The sequence below is a fragment of the Colias croceus genome, chromosome 22, assembly GCF_905220415.1.
Source record: "Colias croceus chromosome 22, ilColCroc2.1".
Taxonomy (NCBI): domain Eukaryota; kingdom Metazoa; phylum Arthropoda; class Insecta; order Lepidoptera; family Pieridae; genus Colias; species Colias croceus.
Genome location: NC_059558.1, coordinates 3,227,052 through 3,251,436, shown reverse-complemented (window position 1 = coordinate 3,251,436; position 24,385 = coordinate 3,227,052). Strand labels below are relative to the sequence as shown.

Sequence of the window (24,385 nt, the reverse complement as noted above, 5' to 3'; positions counted from 1 at the left end):
CCTTAGCATTGAATTGGGATGAAATTTATAATGATTTTCAACATAGCTACTTTTTATATAGGGTTGTATTAATGTTTATGGTGTATTTATTTTTTATCCCGCATCAACTTAAAACAGCGTGTAATGAGGCCTCTTCTGAAGGTTCAGGCTGGCCAAGTGATGTTCCAAGTAGGCAGATTAAAACAGGCAAAACATACTACATCACTACATAGTATAAAACATAGCCTCTTTCTCTGTCCGTATATCCCTATGCATGCTTAAATCTTTAATCTAAATAGAAAGAGTGATTCAAGAGGAAGGTTGCAGTATAGAATTTATTAGGTTTTAAACAAAGCGAAGTCGCAGGCGGAAAGCTAGTTACAAATAGTACTAATTTTATGTTTTACGTAAACCGATAAAGCTCCTTACATCACCAATAATTACGTAAACGTCACCACCTTTTAGTGACGTCACAATGCAGTGCACATGCGTTATCGATAGCAACTGGGAATTTAATGGCCGTAATTATGATTATGCTAATAAATATGTGATTAGTGTGAAGGACTTGCAATTTTTACTTTGATTGTGTTATAAATCACGTTTATTATATAGTAAGTGCGTATTCGTAATGATTAATAGAACAAAAACAAATAACAATTTGGTTAGTTAACAGTTAGGGTTTTGAAATTTTCCTAATGTACGAATTATCTTATCTCTACATTCTTAAAGGATCCTACTAAATTGTAACGTTATTAACGCAAAATTTGTTAAAATGGTGTATGCCTGTATGGATGTTTGTTATACTACTATATACGGATTTTATGATACTTTACAGTTAGTAGTGAAGTATCTTATACATGAAAATAATATAAAAACGATAGAAATGTTAGCTTTTTCCTACGAGAAATAACCGCGCGGCACGGCAAGTTTTCTGCTAAGCATAAGAAAGCTCAAAAGTCTATTTAGTCGTTCTAGACTTGATTGGCGCAGAAAAGACTGTTAAAGTTACACAATCGTCACCAAGTAGGTAGGTAAGTGTTATATAGAACATCCTTGTGAAGTATGTAGTTACTACCTAATTATAATTGCCATCAATTCTACTATTAAAAAATAAAATGATTTAAAGCATGGTACACAACACTTATCTGCTTCAAACCATCTGATACAGATGTGTAATACATCTGCCCCATGCTTTATATTATGTATCTATATGAAAAATAACAAACAACGTTTTAAATTTTTAAAAAGTTCAGCTTGTTACAAGTGTCAAATAATATTGTCAATTTATTTGACATGACCCACGACGATTTATGTTCACTTATTATGTGTAATTTACGAGTTAGTACAACCAATTAGTTTTTAAGTATATTGTAAATTATTTGTTTTATGCATTGAGGTATTATTACTAGATACGTATAGGAACTCAATGGTTTTATGCGGCGCATTTTTAACTACGTCATAATAAATGATGGTTTAGTGGTTAGCGTCGAAGGGTGTGGATTCGATTCTGGTGTAAATATTATGGAGAAGAATAAATAGGTATTTATTTCATTGTCTCAAATATAATGAGTGAAGATTTGATAGTGTGTTTGTTTAAAATTAATAGGCTCTGAAGGTACAGGACTAATACATATTTATTTTACCAGTGAAATGCTGCATTATTATTTAGATAGTGTTATACAAACAAGAAGATTTTTTTATTAAGGTGAAATGAGACCCAAAGCAGACGTTTCGAGCGCACGGAGGATTAATTTTTTCTTCAAAAGCGACCAATTTGATTTTTTTTTATTTATCGATTTTTTTAATTATTATGAGTTTGTTAAGTGACGTTAGGGAACCGAAACACGATTGACAAAATTTGCCTCGATAGAAAAACGTTGTGAAGTTGCCTAAAAATTAAACGGAGAATCAATTTCATTTGGACTATAGTACTAGTTTCATTTGAAAAATACGCGTTTAACCAATCTCATAAATTTATTCTATAAAACTTATCTAGTCTCTACACTTACAGTTTTTGTCTTTCACCTCACAGGTATAGTCTAATTTCCATTCCTTCTACAAAACGCAATCTAACTTTTCATGCATTTATTCTATAAATTAAAACTTTTATTAACTCACAAGTATACGTTTATAAACTGTATAATGCAGTGATCTATAAAATATATCAGTTATTCTTATATCATTATTATTACATGAGAAAGTAAACATGGCCGCCTAGCTATTGTTTTTTTCATATTTATGTAAACAATACACATGCCATTAGAAAACTCGCATTCCGTTATATCTAAACAATTTTATACAAATAATAATATTTTGATATTCTTTTATAAATAGAAAACAACTATTTTTACAGTTTTCTGTTTTCTTAATTGCTTCGAAATCTTTCTTTGCATTTTTGTAAGAGGAAGATTATCGAACTACACAGAATGTATACTTAAATAAATTTGATAGATAAAATTTCCACTAGAAAGACGAAGACGTATATTTTAGGGTCTTTTCTCTAGGTTCTTAAAATCAATTTCAAGCAAGCGATCTATTAATATTTCTTATATTTAACCAACTCAGTTATCTCCTCTTAAACTTCTCATATTTCGTTTATTTATATTTCAAGTAAAACAATTTTTATCTATACTAATATTATGAAGAGGAAAGGTTTGTAATTATGTATGTATGGTTTTCATGCATAAACTACTGGACCGATTTCAAAAATTCTTTCACCATTAGAAAGATGCATCTTCATTGAGCAACATAGGCTAGGTTTTATACCGGAAATCCCACGGGAACGGGAACTATGCGGGTTTTTTTTTTGATAACGCGGGCGAAGCCGCGGGCGGAAAGCTAGTTCTTATTGTAAAGTTGCTGCAGTGTATATTTATTTAATTATATTTTCGTTTTATCTTACTTAAAACATTTAAGAGTAATCACCACGTTAAACTCAACAAAATTTTCTCCACGCTCGCTGTTTTCAAATAATCACAGGGTGATGTGAATATTATCAAACAACTGAACACAATAACCATTGTTGACAAACGCGTATCAGCGTTCCGACAACGATCTCGAATGCAACTCGATCAGCAGTCGATTCTTCTCTCACAATCGATTTACTTCCTAATTCCGAAATTGATGCATCACTGATGATTCACTTCTGTCGGTAAGGTCAATGGTACTGTTTTCCTCGAGTTTCAATAGTTGTAGGTACTGTCCTAGTGATGTTTTCTTTATTCGTTAAAGGAGAATGGCGAAACTGGGCCTAACTGTTACAGAAATCTTAATATATTTAAAATTCATTATGTTATTTTTAGTAATTCTTGATAAAATATTTACTTCTGATTCTATGGGAAAACAAATCTTTGAAAAAAAAGATAATGTGTTCACTACCGGCATTGTTATTTAGATTTCTATGACTACCGGTCTTATCAAGCAGAGATTGTCAGTGTTGTCAGGAGTAAAAAAGTCGAATATATCGATTAATACGAATGAATGTCTATATTTTATTTTTAATTTTATTGAATTCAAATGCTTTATAATTCAGAAGCAAAACTTAACTTATTTTTAACACATATCTTAATTTATTTAGATCATTCTATAAAATAAAAACATGTTTTACTTAATCAATAATAATTATAACATTTTTATTTAGGAAGCTGGCCATTAATAAAATGTCAAATTATTATTAATCATAATTGAGTCAGTGATGAGTGATTTGTTTATGTTTGTTGTTTGACATTTGAGTGAAGTTTTAGGCCCTTCTCCCATTACGATACGCATAGGCGATTCAAGTATCCTGCAAGTCTCGGAGACTAGTCGCCGCGGAGTATCTCACATACATTTTTATGTAGGCTCGCACACTACGCTACTGGTATCCTACACGTCTGCGACTAGTATAGCACTACTCACCGTGTCGGTCGCTTTTGCATCGCGTCTCGACTCTCGCGCGTATCTCTTCGTTAGAAAGATAAAAATATCTAATCATCATGTTGTAGTTCTCGTTCGGCTACAAAAACTCTACAATTTATGTTTCTTTCAATATATGGATGAATCCAGTACTTCTTACTCTTACGTTGGCGTCTTCTATTTCTATAAAAAAGAAAAACTGCAAGAGCTTCTTCGTCACTGGAATTGCTGATTGCTCGACATAACGACGTAACTGTTGTTGCAATAAATAAATGAATTATTATTATTATAACGTCGGTCCACAAAAACGAGGCACAATAATGATGAATTTAGTCATTTTTCAGTCGCATAATATGCGAGCATAGGGTAGCCAGCAAATATCTAAGTAGTATTCTACGCAAGTATCGTATTCTAGAAGTATCGTACCTAATGGCAGAAGGGCCTTAGTAACGTTATATTCAAAATTGATCTTAATCAATATCCCAATATCTCTGCTATCCCATAGAAAAGATCTATAATTATTATATTCATAGAGTCTGTATATTTTTATCTATTTAATCACCCATAAATCATCAGTGTAACGATCAGGCCCAGAGTCCTATGGGAGTTTGCCATTCTCCTTTTAATTCAAATTCTTTATTCGATAAAAAAAGTGTTCGTACTCAACAGAATATTGACATGCGTGTATGAAAAGTACCTATAGCATTGTTTCGTAAAATATCATGGCTTTCTACTTTTATTAAAATTATGTGAAATGTAAACAAGGAAAACTACATGGGAATAAAATGCTATTACTTACTTTGTATATTGTGCAAAGAATTCATATTACTTTGTACCTGAATATTACTTTGAATTTGTAAGAGATGAAATAGGCAATGAAATTATTCGTATTTTAAGCTTTCTCTTATAGATATCTTTTCATTCGTAGCTGCGTAGGAAGAAATCGTAGTAGCAAAAGAACTACTAAGGTGTTTCAAGTTCTCTTTCTTTCAAGTTTCTTGATATGGGAAGAAAGAAATAAATTAGTCATTAGTTGATGCAAAAAAATAAATAGATTATACCTTAACGCTTCCGCAAATTACAAACACTGAGGTAATATAACTATTATTAAGAAAAATACGTCTGTCTGTTTATAGTGCTGGCAAACATTGCATTGTCTCCGATCAACAACATACCAGGAGCTCATAAGTTTACAGGGAGTTGTTACAAACATACGTTTCGAGGAACAACGCTAGTACGAAATAGCGATGTTAGTTAAATAGGCTGAATTTATGTAGTCCTAGTTTAATGTTTTTTTTTTTTAATAATTTTGTTAGCAGGAATCCCCCTCCCCCTCCATATTTAAAGTGTGAATGAATAATATTCATTTATTCTTTATTAGGCAACTAGAGTAATTGATTTTTATCGTTAGTTACCATTTACTTGCATATGCATGCGCTTGCATTTCATCATTAACTATTTGAACTTACTTTTGTCCTATATTTATTTTTTTATTTCATTATAATTATTATTGTTAAATTTAGCAAGAGGTACTTATTTAATGTGAAACTTTCGTCAAACTGCCCATAAATGTTAATCTTATCAAATCGAATCGGTATTCGACATTTTATCAAAACCGTTTTTGCTTTATAGACTTTAAATTGTGTAATTTTACTAAACGATTGTAGGCGAACCCACGTATAAACTATACATACTTTCAACATACAAATTGCTACACACACTTCAAGACACGTTTAACAAAATTGCCGCCAATAATCAAAAATCCACATTCGCACGTTGCCGTTTAGAAATTGCGTGACCATATCGGCAAGATCGATAAAAAACTATTAGAAAACCGATAAAAAGATAAAAAAACGGCCACAGACGTTCAGATTCTGCGAACATAGATAAAGGTGCACACAAACATTGCCGTGTGCATGACTGATAAGCATCTTGATAAGGGCTTATCATGTGCAATGGAGCATATCAAATACTAGCTAGCTACTATTGCATCTTGTTTATTTTTCGGTTCTGATTTAAGGTCGTTTAGGAATCTTGTAAAACGATGATTTATTTGACAGGAAAATGATCATCAACCTTCATTTTATAATTGTTATTTTTTTCAAAGTTTGTATGTCAAAATCTTCTTAATTATGAGAAGGAGACACAAGGTGTATCAAAATTTTGCAAAAAATTAATTTGGCGCAATTTTAAAGAAATTTTCAAATCGGACCAGTAGTTCCCAAGATTAGCGCGTTCAAACAAACAAACTCTTCAGCTTTATAATATTAGTATAGATTACCACCAAAATTCATTCGATTTGTAAAAAATGTATTTGTATGTACACACTTCACATGTTTTCTTTGATAAAACATTACTTAGTAGATTTTGATAACCTTTTAAAATAGCTATAAATATAATATCAAAACTGCATGCACGTGATATTGCAAATCTGCGACAGAAGGACGTCGTTGCCCTGATATATGATAAGAAATGCATCTGATAACAGCTAACCTATTTTAATAACTACTATGCATTTTTCGTACTTATATGTACATTATTATAACAAATGACTTTCCGTGAAATTAAAATAACGAAATAAGATTTTTATCCTGTTGAAAAAAATATATTTATCTATTACCTGTCCCGGCAAACGATGTTCTGCCTTACTCTTATCACTTAGGCCTTAGGGGTATGAAAAATGGATGTTGGTCGATTATCAGATCTACAAAAGTTTCTTGAAAATCGGTGCAGCCATTTCATAGGTGTATAGTAACTTGCATTGTGGCACGTGAATTTCATGTTTGGCGTGGCTCATTATGTATTGAAAAATTTACGATAAAATCTCATTGTTATAACAAGTTTTGTAAAACTATTTTTTTATTGTCTAAAATTCGTTTATTTACTTGATGGTGATTAAAGATACTTCTGCCATAACATTAATTTAATTACCCTTGCTCTCTCCCTACACTAATTGTATATAATTATAATATTAGTATATACAAAAATAATTTCATTTCCGATTTCCTCTAACTACGATCGATTCGAGTAATAAATTAAAGATAATCTAAGATCAGTGATCAATTCCAACTGAAACGTAGCGGGTTTGACGATTTTGACTAATCATTATTGATAGTTGTGATCAAGAAGCTTATATCTAATACACTGGAGATTTCGGTATGAACATTGACGTGTAACAAGAAAATATTGCCCAGTTCATGTTTTTTATCACTTTCACACCTAACTTGGTATTGCCACTGTTAATACGAAGTTTTCCCAAGGCTACTATGTATGCTGTAATATTCTGTGCAAAAGGTTAGTTTTTGTACATGAGTTTGTTGATAAATTGCCAACAACGTCATTCAGAAGCATTGTTGGATGAGACAATTATTATTTATGCTAAATAAACTAAGTATCTGAACCAATTATTAAAAAGTGATACTCCCTGATTATGGGTAGTCACCATAATAAAATTGTAGCAACTCTCACTTTGTCAATATGGCATGTGTGTCAAAAAAATTGCGTCGCTTCGAATATTTAAGTTAATATTGTTGCTTATTTAATGAATATTTTCCGAATATAAAGAATGCATTGTATTGTGCAAAATTGCAGAAGTGTTTGGACACCAAATTCTGGCATAGAATTTCACAGGCAAGTGTATATTTACGTTATTTACAATATTCCTCAATACTCCTGCATTTACCTGTTTAGAATCATTTCAATGGCAAAAATTGTCTAATTTAGCATCATTTTAGTAAGCAGTCATGTTAAATTTGTTATTTCCCTAATACTTTATCATTTTTCAACAAGTTTTCAATAAACAGATTTAACAAGTAAGGTAACCATGATGACGAGTTTTTATGGATAGCGAAGAGAATATATTGTAATAACAATATTATGATGAAAATTTAGAACACCATTTTAAAGATTGTTACTAGTAATGAAACAACACATGACATCGGTATTGCACTCACATGTAGTTATAAGATTGTTCGTTTTTACATTGAAATTTATACTTTTTTAACTTACCTCATATTTTTTTGTTTTACGTATTTCAGCTTTCCAAAAAGTAAAATAAAAAGAAATATATGTGCCCATCAAGGTTACTGAGGATTACGACCCAGAAAAAAATACCTTTTTAAAAATAAACTTTGTAAAGTTAGCTGAAATTTGTGCAAGGCTGCTATAAACAGTTTTTCTTTGATGATTCTGGCTTGAAATTGACCCGTCGAAGCAACGCGTTTAAAAAGAAGATCTGAGTAGCTAACAATTTGGTAAATAGCATCTGATGCAAAACACAACTTTCCTCTATTTACAAAGGATGTTAATGCTATATATCGGTTCATATCCAAGCTTTGTAGCCAAAAATTATTTATAACTATCATTCTATACCAATTAAAATTGTATGTACCTACCTATAAAGTATGACCATAATATTATAATATAAATACTGTTAAAAATATATGTCGTTATTATTTATAGACCATGATTTTTAGTTTTTTCTATTTTGAAAAATCCTGAATTTACAAACCAGCGTGGTCACTCGACAGAAAGAGACAAAAAACATGACTGACGTCATTGAATGTCATAGTTTCTTGTTTCAAGTTAATGGTCATAGTGCAATCTCCAGTGTATTAGAGGATATAAGCTTCTTGGTTGTGATATATTGGCATTTGTGTTACGTGGACAACTGGTTTGGTTAAGGCGTTTCAGACGTGCTGCATTTTGTACTCATATACAATTAAAGTTAAAAAAATAATTATAACGCGTAAAGAAATGACAAATTAAATAAATAAACTGGGAAATCAGTGTAGTAGTTCATCAGTAAATAGTTGAATACGTATCATATAATTAAGACCATTTCGTTTAGTGCAGATAATATTAAATCTCAAATATCAATACGTCGAAAACTAAAAAACTCAGAAACATAAACGAGACCTGTAAACGTAATGTAAATAAAATATATTATTATTTATTATGTATATCTTATCCTAACCCAGCTCCTACAAATGCAACATCTATAAAATGTTGCTAAAACGTAAAAGCACTAATCGCTTCCCGTATGAAGCCTCTTTTAAATACGTCACAATAAGCCGACAAGTTCACAAGAATTTGAAACCTAATTTGATGACCCGTCGAACTAATTTCCTTTATCGCAAAAAAACCTCGAACAAAACTATGGATACGCAAAAAATGTATTAATTATTTATTTATATTTTAATGATATTAATCCATCTGCCTTTTAAGAATTTCTATGAGTGCCACATTGCATGTGAGGTATAAAAAGCGCAGTATTTTTAAATCTAAATGTTAAATTTAGGATTAATGAGCCATCTGTCAGCTGTCAAATTTGTGAGAATGTCGTTAATTAATTCTCGAATTAGTTGAACTGGGAAATATATTTTTCTTTATGGACCCTATGCTAAATCATTATATAGAAATTTCTCTTTCTGGCAATATTATTTTATAGCCCTTTACCAAATTAAAATAGTCTAGGTATGTATATCAAAATTAGAAATTATTTTTTAGCACCAACATCGTCTCCACAGCTTTCTATTTCAATGATTACGTTCAACTCGTATTAAGATCAGCTGATAATTCGCGTCGATATTTCATTGAGGCTTTTCTTTTTTAATCTGTGGCCTCGTAACATTAAAGGGATAAAGGTTATGTTATACTTTACATGATAATTTGTCTATGAAAGTAACAACATTTTAAAAAGTTCACTATATTGCAGATAGTAAATCTTAAATATAATATTAAAGTAGATACTGTAAACTTCTATACTTATAATTATAAAGCTGAAGAGTTTGTTTGTTTGAACGCACTAATCTCAGGAACTACTGGTCACTACACACAACTATTTATCATCACGCTAAGACGAAGGAGCAGAGCAAATTGAGCAATGCGGGTAAAACCGCGCAACTAGTATAACGAAATATGTACATAAATAGTATTCTCACATTTATCTTTCGTTATTAATTACTATAATATCTACTAAATATTGGTGTAAAACTACATAAAATATATGAAACAAGTGTAAATATCTATAAATAATAATTGGTACGGAAAATTGGCAGGGATTCAGAACACAAGTCTTTTATCGTTGGAGTCACAAATACTTAATAATATCTTTAAATTTTTACAGTATGTTTCTGGTTGTATGAATCAATTCCTCGTTAGATTGGAATGGATTTACGTTTCTAAAAATCATTTAAAAATCCAGCGAGGTAAATCAAACTATACCTACTTATGTATGTACATTAAATTACTTACGATAGTGTTCAATTTAATAACTCCATCTTTTAAAGAATGTCGTTAAAAACACCGTCAACGGTACACAACTTTTTAATAACGACATCTAATCCTGCGAGTCTTCCAGACTAGAGAAACTACTCAAATTTTCCATTCTTTATTTCTCATATCTCTTTAAAGCCGAATTCCTCAAAATAGTAGCAAACATTAACGCAATACCAGGTAACAGCCGCGTACAGAATATTTCAAAGACAGGTCGGCTGACCACTAAGTAAGACAGGAACATAAATTCTTCAGCGGGCTTAACAAAAATAACAAAATCCAAACCTCTTTAAGAGAGCTACCGAACTATAATTTATGGGAGTGAGTCCGACGGCCAAGGAGGGATAAAATAAACAAAAAAAAAATGTCGGAACGGAGACGCAAAACGGCGAAATTGGAAATAATTTTGCGATAGCATCGTTCGACTGTAACTTTCGATTTTATGCGTATGTGACTTCTTTTTGGTGGCCGACGAGTTATGGGAGGGTTCGGCATGTCTGAAAATCTAATAGATATAACTATCATTTCGATATGTGCCAGTATTCAACATTTTGCAAACAATAACAGCAGTGACTGAACTGGTAAATATAGGCAGTTTTCATGACGTGAGTATTACAAACTTGTTAAAAGAGTTATTCTTAAAAAAATAAAGGAGTACATATTATAAAGAATAGTTCAATTTAATTTGTTCACTGTTACCTACATTGTTATAAAAAGTCATTGAGCTTTAAAGTGTTATTTAAAAAGTTGATAAGATGTTAATCTTTTTATCTACTGTATAGGGATAATGGTTTTAATAATCTAGTTCTGCGTTTATTTAATTTCATATTGTGACATATATATATTTATACCTATAAGGAGATTGCCAAAAAGTCCCTTTATCAGGTATTTTACCAAGATTATCCTCTAGTAGTCTAGTTTTATGATTCATGTAAACAGATTCTCCAGAGAAAATCTCTACAGTCAACATAGTACCTATCCTAAATTAAACACAACGAATCTACCTTTACATTTCTTCCTTGCAATCTTTATCATTGCATCATTTTGAATGTGACTAGCTGGAGATTGCTTCGACAACTATTATTCTTACGTATCATTTTACGTTTATGTTGATGATTTTTTTTAGTTTTTAATATTTATCGTAGGTGAGTGTCGTATCGTATCGTGTAGTATCGTAGTGACTACTTATGAGAGACGTTTTTTGTATTTTTTGACTGACTGGCCGTAACTATAACTATCTATAAGCAATTTCAAGGTTATCTCTTAATTATTGGACAACCTGTACACACAAATTCTGTCACACATTACGTGTAATAAGTATGGGTAATTAATATAGTTTAAAAAAAGCTCTAAAACACGCTAAAACTGTATTAATTATTAACTATATTATTGTATTGTCACCGACCCTTGATAACTGTACAAATTAATTAAATCTGTCCGTTTAAAGTGGTTTTAATTTAATTTAAAATCGCGTCTAAGAGATCCATTACATACAAACATACAGATGAAGCGAATAAACGCGTGTCATTAAAAACAAACAAACATACACGACAGACAAAACGGATTCCCGTGGCTGGCAATTGGAATAGTTTTCAGGTTTTTTAGTTCGTCTTAAGACACAAAGGTATTCTAACGGTACACAGGCATAGCTCGGGACCGGATTGTTTCTTTTTGATGACCTCGAACATTTTGGGGTTTTACTTTGACACTAGTTTGGTTCTGGTTGTGTGGTTTTTGCGTAGGTACTGTAATTATGGTAGTATGTTGTTATTTTGATCTGCAAGTTGTGTTTGCAGAGGTATCTTTCTGTCCATACTCCAGCTATTTTATTAATCAAAATACTTTTTTTTAGTTATAAGTTAAGTTCATAATAATTTCCAAACTATTTATTATCCTACACCGCTATGGAGTAGAATAATATTAGCTTGTAGTACCTAGATTTACTTTTCAGAGATTCATATTTGGTTTCAAACAGGTGATCTATATTTATTCATCTCCAGTTTAATCTTTATTTAATTCTTTCTTAATAAATTGCTTTGAACTTAAACGTATTAGCAGCTAATGAAAGTGAAATCTAGTTAATGATAAGTTGATAAAACTCACTTACATTTGAGACACGAATGATAAATTACACTAATGTGATCGTGACGAGTAATTCTAGTGTCATTAATGAGCAATCAATCGTTCTTGGTGTATTGGCGGACAGACTTAAAAACTGGATAGAGAAATTAAATACTGCATGTTTATTTAATACAAAAAGGTATGCGTTTTAATATGTTATTACTTATTAAGAAGTACATTTATATTATTAAATGCTAATTGGTTCGTCTAAAACATTGTTGTTAGACCATTCTTATTTTTTTATCATTGAATTTTTTTGGGTATAAAATAGCTCAAGCGAATTCCACACAATCTTTATCTTCAAAATACATCACGACATGGATTGAATGTTTTAAAATTAAATGTATAAACTGAAGTTAAAACTATATTTGAACAAAATGGGCGTGGAAGCAATGCCCGTCCGAATTAAGGAATTCTTGAAATAACACTACTAATTAAATATGTTAAACAGAATTTTAAGTAACTTTTATCGCAACAGGGAATTATGACAAAAAGCTTACTGGCAACTCTAATTGCGTTCAGCGCCGACCAAAATTAAAAAGAAAAGTCGCACAGCAAGAATCCCGCCTATTTTTAAAAATGGAACCCGATGATGATTCGCCTAATTAATAAACCAATCACGTACAGTCGAGACGCGGCGACGAGGCGCGGCGGACGTGCGGGCGCGGGGGATGAGCGCTCGGAAATTCGAATACTATATTTTTTCTGCAAGCGAGCATCATAATGTTACTTGTAATTGGCTTGACGGTAAGTAACAATGAATTTCAGATAAATTTAATTGCGACTTAGATCTTAGCTTATTAATTTAAACAGTGCAAAAAGCTCAATCATTAAAACGTACCAAGTATGTGCACGATCGAGTTCTTTTTAGAAATCATAGCATAATAAGCTTTAATTAGAATCGTTCTATTGCACTTAATAGGTCGTATAATGTAATAACCATCATAGCGGACAAAAATTAGAATAGCGCTCAAAATGAAGCGACGCAACTTTTTACACAACCACGCTGTGAATGTAACTCACACGTTGCTAACAAAAGGCTTTTAATACTGACACCGAAAAATTACGTGAAAAAATCACGTGATTGGCGTTTGCTAAAAAACATCATTTATCAAATAAATGCATTCTCGGTTATGTCCTTGCACAGCGTGACAGCAAAAACTATAGGAATATTAAGTGTTTCGGCAGCGGGTCGAAGACGCGAGAGTCGAAGATTAGCGGCCGCGCGCTTTTTGCTTGCATCAATCGATGCGCTCGCGCATTCGCACAATGAATAATTCAAAAATTGACATGAAATGGCGTATGGTTCTTTTTTTTAAATGAAAGGTGCCCGATTGAGGACTGTAACCGCCTGACGAATTCATTGGTCGACGGCTTTTTGCGTTCAGTAATTGCTGCGTATTCGTTTCAGTTTAGAACTATACTTAATTGTGGGGTTTTACTATCGATTCTTGAAATATTGGAATATATAATAAAAGCCACAAAATGTAGTTATGATAAAGTTTACTGTCAAACCGCAAATAAAATAGCGCCTTGAACGTTTTGAATCTAATAAAGGGTTAATACTTTATGTTGTTTATAATCAAATGTTTTATGGGGTACACTTAGGAACGTGCTTTTCTATAAACTTGTTTAAATTATTTTTATAAAATATAAGTACGTCTTTTTTGTAGCTTTATCAATTTACAAACGTAATTACTAATTACACAAATAATTTTAAACGTTCAAGTTCGTTAACTTCACTGTGACGTCAACTGAGGAAATGGACTCTTAAATATGTAAGGAATTAAAATCTTGTAAAATATCTATTTTTAAACAGTACTGACACGTAAGTTTTATAGGATTCCAGCTAAATGTGATTTAGGTATCTGTAGATTTTGCTAAATATCTGATCATGTTTCTCTCCTAAAATGTAAGCTTCGAATACATACCTAGTTTATGACAACGAAATTCGTTTTAACGATACAGATATACCTATCAACTATACAGATACAGTTAATCATTATCCAAGTAATACAAAAAAATAATTCCCAACTTTAACTAAACTAATCTTGAAAACTCGCCTATGACAGAGAATTGTGAAATTGACGTAAATTTTCTGGATAACTTTAGTATCTACCTAGCTATAGATATAAAATTAACTTTATTTAACTCAAAATTACTTGCAAGATTTTAATAACCTACATTTAAACCCTTAATAGTACCTTTACGTAGCTCCATCATGCAATAGTTAGTGTAGCAGTGAATAGGTACTGTATATAATCCTACACTATAATAATACCTAGTACCTATAGTTTGAGGGCCGATTTTTCAATGCTTGGATAAAACTTATCCGTCCAATAAAGTATTACACTATAATATTAAAATGTCACGTAAACTGTCAAATACGGTCAATTAGAATTACGTTTTTAAAATGGTAGTTTTATACATTATTCGACGAATAAGTTTTAACCAAGGATTGAAAAATCAGCCCTTAGTTGAATTAATAAGTGAAGATCTTGTCTAACCAGCATTCAATAGTGACATTGGAATAGTAGATAAATAGTTAATAAATGCAATATAATAAAAAGTTCATAATTAAAACGGTAATGCTGTCGATGAGGGAACGAAAGCATGATTTCCAAGTATATGTTCATCTGAATTCTGGTTTCGATTGACCGAATGTTTTTACCTCGTGTTTTTGATTAAATGGCTTCATCCTGTACTGTATTGTCAACTGGTTTCGCTTCTAGAGATTTTAATTAAAATTCAAGGTAATTATATAATTATAAGACAATGAGCATGCGTTCGTGTCTATGGTTTTGGTGTGTAGAATCATATTAATATAACTGAGTTTGACATCTTATTCCAAAGCTTGTTTGACGATTAAAATTTTTGTAATGTTTGTAAAAAAATATTATTAATAGTTTATCGAATAGCTACATATAGCTTAGTATCTATGAGAATAAAATAAATTTAATTTAATCAACTTATATATATATCTAGTTGTGTTCTGTGAAAGGGTTTCCCAATGGACTAAAAATGTTCCTCGCGGAAAATTGTAACTATTATAGTGTTTTATACTTACTTGTAAGACGAAAAAGACATGTTCCCGTCCATGGGCTGATCATCAATTGAGCCAGTCGTCAGCATTAGTGTGTTCATTCGGTAACGAACTATCGATATCGATGTATCACACCACTAGTTCACACTGCGTCTACTGGACGCTATCGCACTATGGTGTCACATCACTAGCGAACGTCCTTGTGGCATATCTGGAAATAAATTGACTTTATTAAATATTAAAAATAGAACTACTTATTATAAGACAAGTCAGCTGCCTCTTTTGTCTGTCTGTCTGTTCGCGATAAATTCAAAACCAAAAACACCGGTTTTCATTCTGTTTTCAAAAATAGATAGCGTGGTGCTTAAGGTTTAAGTAGTACATTATTCCTTAAATTTTATATAGCGTGGGCAAAGAAGCTGGCGGAAAGCTAGTGGAAAAAAATCACAGATTTAATGATGCTGACGCAATTAAAAGATACCTACTCAAGAAGTTTAATAGGATTATTAGCATTTAGCTTCCGTTAATAAATGAGTATGATCACAAATTAATCATAAACTTTATAGGATCTTGGCGTGATAAGACGAATTAAGGAAAAAGAGAAAAATATTTCGTAGCCACTTTAAATGAACGCTAAGAAGCATTATGTTGACCACAATATAAGATTTTGGGATCAGACAGTCAAGAAATGTGCATCATAAAAAATAATTTCCTTATGAATACATTAAAATCATTCGTAATCTGTGGACATATCCATAGAGTACTTAAAAATTTTGATTGATCGCCAAATTGATTGATTTCGTAAACGTCAATAAAACCTGAGGTAGTCAAATCGAAACGTTATTCGCCATTGACATTTAGGTTAATCTTTAAATCGAGTAACAAAATACAGCCTCTTTGCAACAATCTAACACATCTGGTATTGGACTGGCATCAGATTTGAAAGATAGCCTGCTTCGGCGGGAACCGGCTCAGCGGCCATATTGAATCTGATTGACAGCTGTCAATGTTGGCGGCACTGCGACGCGTCGCCGCGCCTGCACATTAAGTAACAAGCAACTAATTCGTTCGAAAAAAATCACGTCCAAAAATGACGCTCATTATAAATACAAACTTCCGAACATTTGAATATCTAACTAATGGTTTAAATTTATTCAATTTTAAACGTCTGTTAATAAACTGTAAATTTCAAATAGAACGCTAATAAACATGAATAAATGTAGTGACAAGCAGAAGTTTCCATTGCACGTTAAATTACAAGGAAAATTGGTCAATAATTTATCTTTTATACGTAATAATTACAAGTTAGTGTGACGTCACTAATAGTTGGGTCCGGTTAGGTAAATACCTAATCTTATTGTACCTATATGCATAATCAGCTGCACTATTTACGCTTACAACAGCTATTTCCAAATATGTAGATTACGTTTATTTCAGCCATTATATTTCTTAGAATAACAACACTAGGTTTTAGTTTGACACGCCCTATATTAAATGCAATAACATATTTTTTGTACACTAATAATTGTAGGTAGGTATAGGTAATTGTAATTTTAAACGGAAACTTATGCAATTTGTTCCAAATTGAGATGATTTTTATAAGGATTAAATAGAATATGTGTTATTAATAATTTTCCTATATCTGAAACACAACAAAAGGTACCTAATTATAACATAATATGAAACCCATAATATGATACACTAACTTCAGCATCTACTAAAGAAAAGGTTCTTGCAAAGTACCTTTATGTCAACACATTCCTAGTGCGTGCTTAAATTTTCAAAATTAGGAGCAAAATTAAATACTAGTATTTATTATTTACTTCCAGCCATGACTATAATTATTGTTTTTGAGAAAAATTTGAATTTGAAATTCGAATGTTTATTTTTTTAACTTCAATCCGCGACTGTCATATATATTTCATTTGTTCTTTTTATAACATTTTTGCAATTCTCTTTCGTCTGTGTCTTTCGTGAGTCGTTGACTCGTTGAGTTCAAATAAATATTATATTCTACCACAGAACATATAAAAGAGGTATAAAAGACCTCTTTTATATGTTCTGTGTATTCTACTATGTTCCAAGCATGTTTTCTTTATTCTCAATCCATAAATATTATAAGCCTATATAAAATCGATATAAACGCATTTATCTATCGACCTCCAATCTACTGTGACTATAATATATTATATCGCCAATTAGCCGCTTCGCCACGCCTCTACATTTGAAATTATGTAATTTTTCATACGTTTAAATATAGCAAATAAATGCTTTATCGAAATATTGTATCTAAAACATTTTTTATGTAGCGTACATAGTTAACAAAAAAAATATTAATTTGTAATGAAATGTGCAGGCGGTCTTAACGCTTTAAGCTTTTACATACGCTACTAGACTACCGATAGGATAGATAACTAAAAGCTTTGGTTCAAATCATCAATACATACCTAACGTACCTAATTATTTAAATATTTTAAATAATAAAAAGCAAGCATCGTATCAATATAAATTAATAAGGTAACACTACATGCAGATTAAAATATAAGATAGCCGAAACCATAAAAGGTTAACCTTTTGTTTTTATCTGTATAAAATATCACAATATTTTGTTATCTGTATAAACATTTTGGGTTAATCGACCTCTCACTATTATCGATATTATCTATCGAGTAAGACCTATCGACAATGTGTCACAGCACTAGACAGTTTATAGATAAAAATCTGGAGTAGAAACTATCGCTACTGAATTTCAATTAGCCTATACCTACCTACATTTCTTGTGTAGTAAATGTTTTATTTTTAATACTTGTAATATTTTCTTTTTTTTTATTGTTTGTGTGTTTTTCCAGAAAATTATTTCCAAAACGTAAGTACTAAGTAGTTATATCTTAAATTCAATTTGATATAAACTACATTCAAATTCTTATTGGCGGCAAAATCACAAACATTATTGACTAACTAATGTCGATTTGTTTTCGGCCAGCATTAATAATTTTCAATTGACGAATTTGAATTTGGAATTCGAATTTCCATTTTTAAACATCAACAATTCGACTTAGTCACAACGACCTGACTCTATGACATTGTATTCCATATTTGAACGTTTAAAAACCAATAACGATAGAATATCATACGAATAAGTATGTGTAATGAATAGATTAAAATTCTATTTGCATTCGATGACTAGATAATGTTAAATACATGCATATTTGTATTGGACCTTTAATAAACGTAAAATTTTGCCTATCACTATCACTAATTGAATTCAAAACTAAAGGAAGGGCTTTGTACCTATGTCATTCCTTTATTAGAAATATAACTACTTAGTATACCTATAATTTAAATGTATGTACAAAATAGTGTAGAAATATGATGGAAGTAAAGAATTAGCCTGAATGCAAATATTCGATCCTACTTCTAGAATATTAGGCAAGCTATTGCTATAATATAAACTTTTTTAATTTTTTTATGAGTGCTTTTCTAATATAATGCGGTCATTAATCGCCACAGAGCAGCGTACTTGCAGAATCTGCGCATAGGTATATAATATAGCAGGCAAATCCAGAGGCTTCACTTACACACTATAATAACATAGGTATTATGTAGGTTTATAAGAATGTTGGCGGAACAAAGCAGCCATATTTAAAAATAAGTCCCGCACCTTTAGAAAAACATTTCATGTTTTGGTAATTCAAAAACGTAATAAAAACATCATCCGCATGAGATATATTATTATGGTTTATAATTAATATTTACATTATTTTAAATAAACTTCCATGGATGAGTTAAAACATTATCATTTAAAAAAAGGATATTTTAAAATTATTTTGCGTCAATGCATTTAATCAGAAACCTTTTGTCATTTAAAGAAGGAAGTTTTTATTTTTATTTGATTCGTCTGATAAAACACAACAACAAAACCACGCATAATATACATTTTAATAAAACTATTTTTTTCTTACCATACAACAATTTAAACAAAGTCTATAACTTTAAATCAGGGATCTGTCACATTAAAATACTTTAAATGATCAAAACGTAATCAAAACTTCAATCTACCGGGGCGAGAAACATGCATGCATACATTTTTTTAAACCCGGGTAAACCCTGGCAAAGGCGGTATAACAATAATTAAGTTTGCCGTTTTCATTCATTTACAATACTTACAAATAATTTCATACTGTTATGTAGGTAGTTCTATTTCCCTTTATCATTGTTTTAACATGATAAGTTGGTCTTTATATAATTATATCGTAAAATTGCATTGATTATCTATCTATAGTTATTTCTACTAAACTGTTCCGAAAAGCGGAGTTTTTGTAAGTAGTATAAATTTATTATTATGAAGCAATCGCCTATCTGCGTGAACTGTTGTATTTGAAGACTTCATCAAAATAAAATCAAATCGCCTGTAGAAGTGACTTAGAAAGGTACCTACCTAGTTGAAATAATTAGTTTTCTTCTAAAACGTTGTCTCGCATTGCCGAAATGAAAAGCTTACCTATTCAGGTTATCCAACTTATCACTGAAGATTAAGACAGGACGACGTAAGTTTCTCTTCAAAACCTTCTTTTAGAAGATTTTGAAGCATAGTCTATTTATTCTGAGATATATATCTAGTCAAGTACTACTTGAAGTAGTCAGATACCATTGGAAAGCAGTTTATATACGGAGAAAAGTCGGCGAAAAAACTCTTTCGCTGCTCTTTTCCGTAGTTGATATTTTCAATTTTGTATTATCCTTTCCTTACTCTGTTGTGAACAATACCAGTTGTGGGGTTTTATGACCGAATCACTTTACTAAACATAATTTTATAGACTTATAGTGTGCTGTGCGCCTTCGTTTTGTAACTACCCTACTGGGTGCATTAAACTGATACCTTACCGCATTTTGTTCGTAATTTCTTAATATATGCAAAAGTTAATGACGTCCGCGTCGTTATTTACTTCATTCGAAAAAAGGGTTTGGATATCAATGTAAGTTAGTTGTAAATTTTGTACCTATTAGGTATATATGTTAATGTTAACATAATAATAGAAAACCCTTTAATTACTATAAATATATTATATATAGGTATTGTAGACAAAAATATGGCAAAAAATTATTGTAATTTTCAAACGAATAAAAGACAGTGGAAAACACGGACTTCGTAATAATTTACTTATTACTATATTTTTTATAATTTTTTTTTTTTTTTTATGGTAGAAGAAGGCAAACGAGCCGATGCCTTGCCTGATGGTAAGCTAAGCGCGCCGCCCATAGACTACCGTAACTGGGTTACGGGTGTTGCCTACTGGTAAGGGATTTGGAAGGAATTAGGTAGAAGGGGCGAGGATGGGAGGGAATGAGGATAGGGAAGGAGAGGATGGGTAGGGGATGGGAAGGGATGTGGGCCTCCGGACCCCTCACTCACCGTACGGAACGCGACAGTAAACTGTCACTATGGCGCCGATATTCTGTGAGGGTGTGGTACCTTCCCCGGTGCGAGCGTGGCCCAATTCGTGCCGAAGCATGCTCGACTCCCACTAACTAAATACATGGAATTACTTCGAAAATAAATGGAATTCAATATTCTAGAGCTAAAAATTTCCCCTACGAAACTAAAATTATATATAAATTTCAAGCTCATTACAAAGTTTATTCAACCGTTTAGGTATGTTTTCCAATACGTATGCAAATACGGGTGAAGAGGTCGAGTGGTTCCCCGCTTCTTTGCAGTGGATAACTTATATTAAATAAAATACTTAATCGATAATTCCTATTGATTTTGAATGATAATTAATTTATCATTACATTATAAATTCGTTTAAAAATCTAAAACCATTATGTCAAATGACAGATCTGTATTTTACAAGTAACTATTCTCTAATCTGTGATTTTACTCTCTGTTACGTCTGGTTTAGGTTTCTAACTACCTATCTAGTCTTTATACCTACGGTACTCTACTTATTAATTAATAAATAAACCTACATGTTTTTTTATCAGTTAGGTAGGTAGTTACTTGTGAAAATGTATGACGTATTTTCATTGATTACCTATAACTAGGTACCTATATATTTTCTCAGAGAAACATTAAAATCTGGTATTTTCGAAGATAAGAAGAGGTCCAGAATTGATTTTTTTTTATTCTAAGGAAATCCATAGGTAGGTACAAAATACTGAAGGAAATAAGTAAGTACAAAATACTGAAGGAAATAAGTAGGTACAAAATACTGAAGGAAATAAGTAGGTATCTATTGCATGCAATTTAATTTTTTTTGCGCTTAGCAATGGATGCAGGTACCTGGGTATTTAAGTAAATTTAAAACAGAGACAACTTTATTACAAGTGTAAAAACATTCAATTTCCTTCATTATTTCCTCAATTCGTAGGTATTTAAAGATGACATTTGTTAATTTTCATGAATGTCATATTGTGTCACTCCCCTGAGTACCTATATAATAATATGTTCTATGGTCACCTAGCAGAAGACATGATTGTACCTACCTATAATGTATTAAAAATGTCTCCGACGGTATTTTAGGTATTTTAGTATTTTCTCTGTAGGTAGGTACATCATGTTCTACGTACTTTTAGTAGTAGAGACAGAAGTAGTAGCTACGTCCATCATTACAAAATCATAGCAGTCTAAGTAGGTACGCAGTACGTTTGAGATTTATAATAACGAAACTTCGCCGAATAAAATTAGCGCGCATTATTATAATTCTGATAGCTAGATATTATTTTAATAAAAGTTCGTAACAAGGAAAATAAATACCTAACTATTTTTATGTAGGTGACTAAGTTTTACTTCAAAAGTTATGAGGACTTTATTTAATTATATTTCAGGTTTTTATTTTTTGTCGTTGAAATGTGATTGAATGTAGGTATTATTTTAATTTAATGATACAGGAACAGTTAATTCAGTTTGATTACAATAACAAATATGAAAATATAATATGAGTAGGAAAAGTGCGATTATAATAAATATCATAAGTGATTTATTTACATTTCACTATCTAGTATCTTAATCTAGGACTTAGGAGTAAAGGATATCAATTATACGTACCAATTTGATCGAAAAACAGTAAAATTAATTTATTGTTCAGCAAAGCACATAATTTGAGCACGTTCAAGCAATCAAGTACATCCACTGAACGTAGTGAACTTTAACCGCAACTTGTCACATAAACTTTAATAACACATTTTCATAAATAATTCACGAATATAAAACATCCCACTGGCAACACTTGGCTGTATGTATCAGTTCCAACGTCCGAATTAGAAAAAAAATAAACTGTCCCGGCGTAGATTTTTACATGGAGTTCGAAATTTGAATGTTTAAAATTGGAACGTTACACATAAGCTCGCGCCGGCGATGAACACGATCGACTGGAGACGCACGCGCACCTCAGCTTGAGCGAACGCTTGATTCAGGTATAAATAACCTTTTCTTATTGTGTGCGTTTTAAAATAAGCGACTTCGATTAAAAATAATTAGTAATAGAGCTATATGAAGTTTTTAGAGTAATTTAATTTTAGTATTTGTTTTATTGAAGATTGTGATGCAAAATAATAAAGTTGATATATATAATTTACCCCAGTTTCTTAAAGCTTGAATAAAAACTAAAATTTAAAATAAATAGGTTCACATTAAATATGTATCACGTTTAATTTTATTCTCTTTTAATTTTTAACTATAACGACGGACGAATATTACTTTACTCATATATAAAGCTCGACGAATTTATTACGTAAACTTTTTGCTCTACAAAAAAATATATATTAAGGGAAATAAATTTTCTATTGCTACTATTATATATTACTCGATAATTATTGTCGATATATTTTATCAAGTAAACTGCAATAAGATTATCATAAACATATCATTATTGACATTAGTTTATTAAAATAAATATTATTTATGTAGTTAATATTCACAATAAACTGTTTGCAGCACCTGATAAAACCTGTTGAGTCAACAACAAACGTATGCGCAAAGCGTCGTAAGCTCGCAATGAAAACTATATCTCACTCGCTTACACAAGAGACAAGTTGAATTAAACTGAAAAGAGACAGCACTATTTTACAGGTGATTTAACACAAATCTTGTCTTTCCTACTTTTAAGAGATCTTATGTCAATTAAATTAAAATCAAAGGAATTTTCACCTTATTTTGAGTTACATAAAATGTATTTTCTATAAAAGTTATCTCTCAATTTATATCATTGAGTGTTAGAAGATTACTTCAAATGTATGTAAATTTAATTATCAGTGCTTATTGTCACGCATTTTCGGTTAGCACAGATAATAATAAATCAAATGAAAAATCGTATTATTTATTTTTATAATCGTAAACCGGACATTGGATACGTATGATTAGCTGTGAGACTGCATCTTTTTGTCTGTCCCTCTCTTATATTGGGATATTGTTTGTGTTAGAGAGAGACAACGCGATGTTTACTGAATGGACCAGAATGGATGTGGCTTTTATGGGATCTTCCCAAAGTGCGTTAATTTTAGGTAGGAGTAAATTGTCTGTTATGTAGCAGATGTTTTTTGTATTATTTATCGTGAATAGTCGAGTTTTTCATCGCTTTAGGTAATATAACGATGTTTACGCTATAAAAATGCTAGAGTATTATATACCTATGCGTACACGAAATATAAATTCTATAAAAAGTTTACTTAAAATTGTGAATTACCTAAGTAGGTATTTATTTCAAATTTTTTGTAATTTACACGTGTGTAACTATGTTTTACCAAATTATGATTTATTTTATAGCTAAGTAGGTAGGTACTATTTCATTTTACCTAATTATCTCAATTCTCAAGATTGTACGTACCTAATACCGACTTACAACTTATTTACTTGCGCTGACTCCTAAATACTTAAACTTTTCCTGATGTGGGTACACTATAAAAAAAACGAAGTGACTATTTGTACGGGTACTGTACGAATAAATATAATTTATTCGTACAGTACCCTTTAAATTATGAATGAACTTGTCATTGTCATTCTGGATGATTAGCCTGTCTTTTAAAAAAGTTAGGTATTTAATTCGAAGATGTGAAATCACTATTAAGATTCAA

General features: G+C 31.1%; 1 protein-coding gene across 1 annotated transcript in view; it reads right to left on the bottom strand.

Moving 5' to 3' along the window:
* LOC123701829 (transcription factor Sox-17-alpha-A) overlaps positions 1-22,671 on the bottom strand; it is a 109,803-nt gene extending 87,132 nt beyond the window's left edge. Inside the window, exons 1-2 of the mRNA XM_045649408.1 lie at positions 22,362-22,671; positions 15,338-15,524 (exon numbers count right to left, since the gene is read on the bottom strand). Of these exons, the coding sequence (XP_045505364.1) occupies positions 15,338-15,414 (77 nt within the window). The 5' untranslated portion in view covers positions 15,415-15,524; positions 22,362-22,671. The remainder of the gene's footprint in view (positions 1-15,337; positions 15,525-22,361) is intronic.
* Between the last annotated feature and the right edge of the window lie 1,714 nt (positions 22,672-24,385).